Below are 9,796 nucleotides of genomic sequence, written 5' to 3'. Positions count from 1 at the left end.
CGAGTCAATACTCATGTGCAATCTTTATTGAACACAAACACTCTATTTACAAGGAAATATTACAACATTCAAATATTTACAAATATTATCTTGTCATATGTATCTTGATTACAAATTTTTCTAACTAAATAAGATAATCATCTATAATAATAATATATTTATAATAATGTGAGTATTTTTTTGGTTATTTTTTAATTAACCCTGATCAATTATTATTTTTTAAATAATGACCTTTTGCAGTGTATTTCAAATAAATTTGGGGAGTTTATTTTTTATTTTTTTAAAATGATTGACTATGTCTATTTTACCAAATATCCCTTATTTTCGGACAAAGTGAGTTGGTAGTGAAGTAATAGGCTCTTTTGTTGGCTGCGAATAAAGATTTTTACCAAATGCGGAGAAGAACGAATTTTAACAAATTCTTCATCATCCATCCATATATATAGTAACTACTATCTAATTACGCTGTCAATGGTTCTTCCCCATAAATCACCAAATAATCTATATAAGAGCATGCTCCAGCAATTTCAACGCACCAAATTCATCCTATAAACAGAAATTACATTAAATGAATGCCATAAAAAAAATTTTGATTGCGTAGATCAAAGATGACAAGCATTAGGCAAAATTTCTAAATCTCGCTCCATTATGCTCGAAAATCTCACAAAGATAATGTTGCAGAAAATTTCCACTCTCCATGTCATTAATTGCAGAATAACCATATCAATATGGAACTCAACCAATTCATTTGTTCGCAATCAGCCAGATCAATCTTGAAACCAGTCCATCGCAGGATCTATATTGATCATTGATCCCGTATCAAGATCCTGATGCTTTTCATCAGGAATTTGGCACGAATTTGTAGTAGGATAGCCGGTGCTGTTCTTCATGTTATTGAGCGAATCCTCCCCCAATCCATCATCCAGCTTCTGATCAGAAAATATGAAGAGCTCAGTGCTGAATAGATCTGAAAAGAACTTATCGTCCAGTTTGAAATCCATCATGCCAAACTGTTCAGATTCCAACTTTTCTGCCTTGTGATTATGATTTTCAATTTGGGAATGTTCTAACGCAGGTGTGGATTCAACATTTTCGATACTTTGGGAAGGATTCGTTATGATGAAAACCTCAGAAGCCCTTTTCGCCTTCGTACGAATTACATGTGACCCTAAGCTGTTGGGAAGTTGAGGTTGGCTTGCTGATGGATTTTCTTTCTTCGTGGTGGATTGTTTTGCCATCTTATGATCAGTGACAGCTTGCTTCTTGGCAATGTTCGTGTTCCAGTAATTCTTGATTTCATTGTCTGTTCGCCCCGGAAGCCTTCCAGCTATTAAAGACCATCTATATAAATTAAAAGCACATTTAAGAGTATGACACAATAAAGCTTATTTATAAGAAACAAAATGAGGCAAACATGACCTGTTTCCAAGGAGCTTGTGAAGTCTGATAATAAGATCCTCTTCACCTGCACTTATATGTCCTCTCTTGATATCCGGTCGTAAATAATTCAACCAACGAAGCCTACAACTTTTTCCGCATCTATTAAGGCCTAAATTTTTACCAAAATGGTTACTTTAGTTATAAAGAAAATCACATTTGATAAAGATGAATTCCTATTTTTACCTGCTTTCTTGGGTAGCTTTCGCCATTTTCCTTCACCATGTTTCTTAACATAATCTGTGAGAATTTTGTCTTCCATGGCAGTCCATGCCCCTTTGTTTAAGCCTTCTTTGGAACAAAAAGGACTTCTCCCCATCCTTATTTTAAAAATCTTGATAGTTCGTGTTCCAAGTTTGAATGTTTCTTCTACGCCATGAGACAACAAAAATTGTCCCTTTTAAGGTTGAAGACTTGTGGGGACTTGTTATTTTCTGGTGGGGTGTGAACTAAATGTCATTTGGACATCATTTTCATGTAGCAATTTTGGGAAATGCTAGATACATAAAGTTGTTTCACACACGATTTCTATACATCATTTGATTTGATCGAGTAGCGTAATGTTAAAAGAAATAACACGATAATACACATAAAACAGATAACAGAGGAAATCATTGTATGGAGTCATAGGTCAGTGCGCATCAAATCGATAAGATGGAAAACTTTAGAAGTCTTAGATGGAGACTGGGGTTTTACCCACTTGTGCATATTCTTTAAGAAACTGAAAGCTGACCGACTATAATGAAACAAAAAAAATTGTAATGACGTGATTAGGAATTCAAAATATAAATCAATTTAGCGAGGGTGAAACAATTAGTTGATTACCTAGAAAAATTTCATCATTTGACTTCAAAATATGGGTATGTACCTGAGGATTCAAACAATGCATCTGCTTTATGATACTTTCCTGTAGAAAACAAGACGTAAAAATAAGAAACAATGTTTCAAGATGTAGCAATAAAAGATCAAGTGAGAGCACAAGGAGTTTTATCAGACAACTTGGAAGAATAAATTCACATGAAAAACAAGGAAGGGTAGGATAATCACAAACTAGGGAAAAGGAATCAAGTGCGAATAATTTTATAGGATCATCCACAACACAGTTATTGCTCATAACCTAAAAAAGGATAGGTTCCCAATATTTTAGGAACTGGCACTTTGACTGACTGCTATGTCGGGACCACATCAACTTTTAAGCTAATACATAGCACAAGCAGAATGGTGTAATGGCGCCTCAAATGCCAGTATATAAGAAAGTATTGTCTCGTCTACAAAGAAAATTACCTCTAATCGCTGGATTTTGCATCACAATACCAAGAACACGACGTACAAGTCCCTTGTACACAAGTACATTTATGGTACCATCTCCGTTCATCCAGGTTAGCAAGGGCCTACGTTCCTTCCCTTCAGGCTGCCAACTTTCAAAACTTTTACACTCTGTGCACTTCATCGGTATTCATGTCATTCATATTCTCTAACGCAACCTTCTTGATTTCATTCTTTTGACCTCGAAGGTGAGTAAAATCATGGCGTATTTCAGCAACAGAGGTCAAGAAGTACTTTGACCGATATAACGAATCAACTACATGAACGCAGTCATAACCATTTACCAAAATTTAGAGCAATAAGAAACGCATAATAAGGTTAGCTGCTCCACAAGCACAAACCATCCCCCCCCCCGGAAAAAAATAGAAAAGAAAGCTAAAAAGAATAATTTTTTTTTTAAACTAACTAAAAGAATAAATTTTGAATAGCCAAAAAGATTATTTTGGTGCTCTGCGTTGATCATGATGATATCTTGTGGTAAGATATTGATGAACATAAATTGTGGCAAGATATTGATGAACAATAGTCCTTACGTTATGAAAGGACTAATGAACTAAGCTTGAAACCTGTAAAAGAGTTTGTGCTAGCAACAATCAAGAATAAATGATTAATCAATAAACCAACCTTCAATGCTCGCCCAAATACTTCAAGCACCTCAACCATAATTTCCAACACGTGTTCATCTGGAAAAAATTTGATATCATCAGTTGTTACTGTTCTGAATGTCTGGAACCTGAACAAGTTGCAGCAACATGAAGTAGTAAAGCCGAGGCAAGGAAGAATCTCTTATCCGCAAGACGAAATTGCTCGTATAACATCGCTCTACAATGACGACAAATCAACTTTGAGTCGAGAGAGTGCAGCACAACAAACTCTCGGTAATAGCAAACGCTAATATGCAAATACTTTCAAGCACGAAATGAATGAGAAGAGAAAATGCAGCAGAATGTAAAGGTGTTGATCAATGCAGATAGAGAGATTATTTGTAACTTGTTCACCGGATGCGTAGAAGGGACACGACCTTTTGGACATGAACACAACCTTCTGTGATTAGCCAAGGGATGCGTTGTTTGATTCAAAAGCACGCTTGGTCCGGACACAACCTTTGGTGATAGGCCAAGGGACACAAGGTTTCCAAATGGGTATAAGGTTTCTGAGTGGGTGCAATCTTTATTTCGAAAATAAGAAATTATTTCCCAAATAAATTTTGTCCAAAAAGATTAATACGGTCAAGAGATCATCTCACCTCACAGTGTAGCGCTGCCCCGACCGGACTGCCGACCGCGAGCATGTGTTTCACCGAGATCCAGCCTATCAGTGTTATCCCCCTTTCAAAAACTTCTTGTACCCCTAAGTGCCCAATACCATAGTTCAAACTTATAACTAATAAGGAGGATAAGAATTAGTTTGACTTCAAATGTGAGACAACTCCATATTGTCCCATTTCATTCAATATTCTAACAATCCCCCACATGAATGAAAATAATGCATGTATGCAGACTCACTTTAAAGTTCTTGTGAATTATTACTGTATGAGGATAGATAGTTTGTGACTTTGAACTTTCCTTAGTAATATACTATTGGAAAACCTAGTCAACAGTATTTACATAATAATAATTCTAACATATTATGTTCTCATGTTATGTCCATTTCAGCCCTAGACCATATCTTGGATTCATAAGTGTTCTTATCTAAGCTGTCATTACCTCACACTTACATAAGTGATCTTTTATTTAGAGTATCCTCATATACTATACCTCTTAGGTATAGGAATCATTAAAAGAAAACCTAACTTCACCACATGTTGCAGGTCATTTCTACTTGGATGCTGTAGGAATGAGCTGATGCATATTCCAAATTCTCAAACTAATATTTATGACTTAGTTTTCCCATTAAACCATGTCTTGGGATATCTAATTTACAATGTTGGGTTACCGCAATAAATATTTTATCTTGTGACTTTTAAGCTCATTCCTTTATTAATTTGTACATTTAACTTCTATTTATTCTTTTAGTAAATGGATCCATCAAGTTTTCCTTTGATTTCACATATTCAACAGAAATAACCTCATTTGAGATCAATTGTCTTATGGTACTACGTCTTCGATGAATATGTCTAGACTTATCATTGTACATACTACTTTGTGCTCTTCCTATTGCTGATTGACTATCAGAGTGAATAATAATCGAAGGCACTGACTTATTACCACAAAGAATGTCTTCTAAGAAATTTCTTAGTAATTCGACTTCTTCTTCAGCTTTATCCAAAGCAATGAACTCGGATTCTTTAGTGGATCGACCTATACATGTCTGCCTAGAAGATTTCCACGACACCGCTCCTCCACCTATCATGAACACATATCCGTTAGTGGACTTGGAGTCTTTTGTGTCAAATATCTAATTTGCGTAACAATATCCTTCCAGAACTGCTGGATATTTTGTATTTAGCAATCCAAAATTTAATGTATATTTTAAATATCCAATCACTCTCGTTAAAGCTTTCTAATTATTCTTACTCGGATTGCTAGTGAACCTACTTAACTTATTTACTGTATATGGAATATCTGTACGGGCACAGTTAGTTAAGTATATTAGACAGCCTATTATCATAGCATATTCCAGTTGTGAGATAGGTTCTCCACGATTTTTGGTCAAATGAATGCCTAATCTATAGATGTTCTTGCTGGAGGATTGCTTATGTCATTAACTTATTTCTATTGCAAGTCCACTGATGTCGAAACCTTTTGCAGTTTTCCCGGTTTCTCAAGTGAAGTGTGGACAAGATGTGACAATTGCTGAGGTCAAAACGACAACGATGAAGTATGCTAAAAAACCATTGGCTTCCAAAGCCCAATTACCAATTATTCCATCACCTTCAAGGGTAATTCCTATAGCAGTTCCTCCTCCGACTCCTCATACCAAGGGAGTTGTGATCTGAGATCCCATCCAGTCAACTCGCTCAAGACTGACTTCCAAGTTTTCAACAGCCTCATGAAAAGAGCTGATGATATATTAATCCGATCCTATCTCTGTAGTTCAGACTCAAATTGATCTACTTGATGATGATGAAGTCAATGAGTATACAAATGAGGAAATTCACATATTTGATAAATGTGCAAGTATCAGAACAGTGAAACAATTGGAAAAACTGAAGAAGAAGAAGAAGAAGAAGAAGAAGAAGGCTTCGTATAAGGCAGTACACCTCGAGAAAAACATATTAAAGCTAATCAAGACTCAAGATATTGGAGAAGCCCTCTAGAGGAGATCTTACTTGATGGACCTCATGAAAATTAAAATTTGACTCAAATTTGTGTTGAATGAAGACAAAATTACAATCCCCTGCATCCCATGGCTTTTGATGATATTGAAATTATAAATCAACTAGACATGGATTTGTTATCTCTGCAGATGAAAATGAAGTTGTGGGAGGATGAGCATGTTCTGGTGTTTCTAATTAAGAAGAAAGTAGAAAAGAATGTTGAACAACCAGAGCAGTCAGGCTCTCCACCAGTCGAAGAAGTAGTTCAACCTCCTCATCAGCACAAGAACCTATCCCAGAGGCTCCTAGAATCACTGGAACTAAAACTTCTTTTTCCGCTAAGGGAGATTTCTTGGCCAAATGTTAATGAAGTCTTACAATATATTTCACAACAATAGGAAGATGTTGTTAATGAAGACGATACTCCCTTAAGCATTATTTTTTATTTCTCTCCTATGGTGATCAAATTGAATGCATCAAAGGCTGCTGAAGAAGTGGTTATTCTAGTTGAAGAAGTCATCCTACCAGAGAAGGTGATGATGACAGAAACAGATGTAGCAATCTTTTATACATCTATTGCAAAAGAAATTGGATGGTAGTTGCCAATCAAGAGAGTGTTGAGATATTGCCTAAGTCTGATAAGGCAATACCAGGTGTTATTCTAGCAGTCCCTCAAGAAATGACTTTTCATATTGCTATAATGTCTGGTTCAGAGCAAATCAATCAGGTAGAGTCACTTGGTCTGATTGCTGAACAAATTAATCAGGAAAATGCTAATAGTTCACCTAAAGAGAAATCCAGTCAGACTGGTCCAAATATTATGATGATAGAACAGGTAGGGCCTTCGAACAATAAGGCTACAAATCTTAATCTTTCTATTGCCAAGGAGATGACCAGGATATGGCCTTCCTCTCCTAATCTAGTTATAGCTGAAGAAAGCACTTTTGACAACATTAATTCAAGATTGACTTCCATTACTTCCAGTCTCACTGTTCTTAAAAGAAATCAATTGAATACTATGGAAAATGTGGAAGAATTCAGAAATAAAATGCTCAAAGATGTCTCTAATCTAGCTAAAGATTTTATGGGCATGTACAAACAGCTAGAGAGCATAAAAAAGATCCAAGTTACATCAGCAAGTCATCTGTCTGGAAATATATCTGCAAATCACTTTCATATGGTTTCTAAAGTCGACAAAGCTCATCTTGATATGGCAAAAACCATCGTTGTAGTAGAATCATCTCTCTCCGAAAAGGTTGATGGCATTAGTAATCAACTGACTAGAGTGCTTACCTACCCGAAAGAATATTGTTGTGTTGACAAAAACAAGGAAGTAGCAGGTTAGAAGAAAACTAAATCTAGCAGTCAAGGTATGGTAAACAGTCAAAAGAGAGCTGAATCTAGCAATCAAGCTCAGAAAAGAGAAGCTCCAAAGCAAAGTGATCATTCAAAAAATCCAACTGATCCTAGTAGCAAGCACTCACACTCTGGACATAAAGAATATCAGAAGAAATAATGTTGTACCTTATTTTTGTTAACAATTTTTCTCTAAATGTAAATTCTTCATATCTTCATACGATGATTCAAATACTCAACTCTGCCAAATACCAAAAAATGAGAAATTATTATAACACTTATTTTTGTTGATTTAACAAGGCTACTGATTCAATAAGATAAACACAAAGCCTAAGCGAACTGAATTCAAAGAAGAAAACTGATGATTCATGTGTATATATGTTTCTCAAGCAAAACTGTTAGATAGAGCCTAACTTTTGCTGAACTAAAAAATATTATATGGCAAAGGAATACTGCTATAAAATTCTAGCTGATTACATAACAATTGATGGAGCATCTTGCATCCAAAAATCAGTCAATCATCAACAACAACAACAATTCTCTGCAATCTCTTAGATTAATCAGAGTTAATAATCAGAGTACAGCTGAAATTCTGTATAAATTTTTACGTACTAATAGTCTCTTATTCCCAACAGAGTGTCAGAAATCCGTGAGAATAATTAGTTTACTATTGTCAAATTGGATAGTGATGTGAATGGTTACTTCATTTGAAATGGATATCAGATTTGATTTTATCGAACGTTGAATTGAAGCCTATAAATAGATGAATATATCAGTATTCTATATAGATCTCTTGATTGCTTACACTTCCAATATTCCCATATATTTGTGCAAAAAGAATTTTCAATCTTTTCAGAGCCCAACTGATAAAAGAACGCATGCGGATCTTATTTGTGCTTAGCTTTTCACTTCTGTAATACTTGTAATCTAAAAGTTAGTATATTGTTCAGTTTTGTTAGAAGAAGTTACTAAAAGTTTCAGTTAAGTTGTCAAATAAGGCCTATTTAAGTGGGTAGCTATAAAATTTGTAAGTGTCAAATTCTTTTAGTGCAATTTTTCTGCAGGGAAAAAGATGTGACGTATGAGTGTTAAATTCTCCGAACATCGAGAAACAAATATGTGTCGTTTACATTTAAGTCAGCCTATCTTTAATTATCCATTTGATAGACTTGCCGATTATATTCAAACCATTTTCAGTGTTCGACCTATTCAATGAGCCTCTTTCCGTGCATCAACTCTCTGCATGCTTATTGGATACTCAACTGACAAGAATTACATTTCAGTTTTGCTAACTCAGCTGAAATATTTTTATAATTACTGAGATAATTTATTCACCCCTCTAAATTTATCTTTGATCCTAACATCATTATCAATACAATTATGGATCATCAATTTCAATACCATTAATTAATATTTATTACACAGAAATACTATACAATCTGCCTTGTAAAAAAACTTTTTTATTCATTATAAAAATATTTTTTTTATTGCAAGAACAATTTTTAAAAGATTTTATTCACCATCTCTAAATTCTAATAGATCACAATACTATATATCATGGAAATTTTGGGATGGTGTGCATATGGATTATTCCAGCATTTATATTTTTAGTCCCTGTGATGTTTATAAGATATAAAATTTTTAATATATCATTATTAATCATTAAAAAGAAATAAATTTATATAAATTATTTGTAAAGATTTAAAATAAATAAAAAACCTAGTTGAGAAAATTATAAATGGATTTCTTGAAGTGTTTTTGAGAAAATTTGATTGATATTTACAAGATACTTACCTGGTTTTCTTTATTTATTTTAAATTCTTAAAAATAGTTTTTTTTTTTTTTTTTTGGGTCAAAAGATACGATTTAATTTTTATTAAAGTTTCCATATATTGAATATTATCGTCACAACAAAATTATTTCAAAATACCAAAATATTTATGTTTCCAAAAACTATCGAAGAAGTTTTTAGGAAAACTTGTAATTAAAAAATGTTTTAAGCTCCAAGCTTTCTTCTTCTCCTTTTATTTAATAATATAAAAAATTAGTATAAATTTTAATATGTAATTAAATCGATAGTCTTTGGATTATTATTACTACAATTGAATTTAAATCGTATATTATTATTTTTTGTGCTTACTATAACTAGGAACTTATGGCCTAATGCTCGAAAGTTTAATAAATATGATGGATGCTAGAAATAATTAAAATGATATAATAGATAAATTAATAACATTAATTAAAAAAAATGATATTTTCAAATTTTGGGATAAAAAAACTCCAGTTAAATAGAAATAACTGATCGAATCGACCAAATTTAAAATTTTAGTTTGTTAAAATTCTGAAAGTTGGTTTCAGTTATTTTATATAAGAAATTAAAATAAGATAACCGAAGCTTCTTAATATACAGAGTAAGTT

The 9,796-nt window shown here is 33.5% G+C and overlaps 1 protein-coding gene across 2 annotated transcripts; it reads right to left on the bottom strand.

Moving 5' to 3' along the window:
- Window positions 1-401: 401 nt before the first annotated feature.
- Window positions 402-2,121, bottom strand: LOC140974841 (transcription factor MYB1-like). Of its 2 annotated transcripts, none has more exons than XM_073438332.1 (3): window positions 1,624-2,121; window positions 1,420-1,539; window positions 402-1,341 (listed from the first exon to the last, which is right to left on the bottom strand). In XM_073438332.1, exons 1-3 carry the CDS (start codon window positions 1,647-1,649, stop codon window positions 768-770), a joined length of 720 nt encoding a protein of 239 aa, XP_073294433.1. In that variant the 5' UTR covers window positions 1,650-2,121; the 3' UTR covers window positions 402-767. The 2 variants fall into 2 exon arrangements, with proteins under 2 accessions (XP_073294433.1, XP_073294432.1); XM_073438331.1 differs by having other exon boundaries at window positions 1,420-1,549; window positions 1,624-2,118.
- Window positions 2,122-9,796: the final 7,675 nt, after the last annotated feature.

The sequence above is a fragment of the Primulina huaijiensis genome, chromosome 4 (assembly GCF_012295235.1).
Source record: "Primulina huaijiensis isolate GDHJ02 chromosome 4, ASM1229523v2, whole genome shotgun sequence".
Classification (NCBI taxonomy): Eukaryota; Viridiplantae; Streptophyta; class Magnoliopsida; order Lamiales; family Gesneriaceae; genus Primulina; species Primulina huaijiensis.
This window is presented reverse-complemented; position numbering and strand designations above follow the sequence as displayed.

Excerpts from the sequence above, each read along its gene's own strand:
- LOC140974841 (XM_073438331.1), bottom strand. The coding sequence starts at position 1,756 with ATGGGGAGAAGTCCTTTTTGTTCCAAAGAAGGCTTAAACAAAGGGGCA. Across the intron at positions 1,550-1,623 it reads AAAGCTACCCAAGAAAGCAG|GCCTTAATAGATGCGGAAAA; the intron begins GTAAAAATAGGA and ends GTAAAAATTTAG. Across the intron at positions 1,342-1,419 it reads CACAAGCTCCTTGGAAACAG|ATGGTCTTTAATAGCTGGAA; the intron begins GTCATGTTTGCC and ends TAATTTATATAG.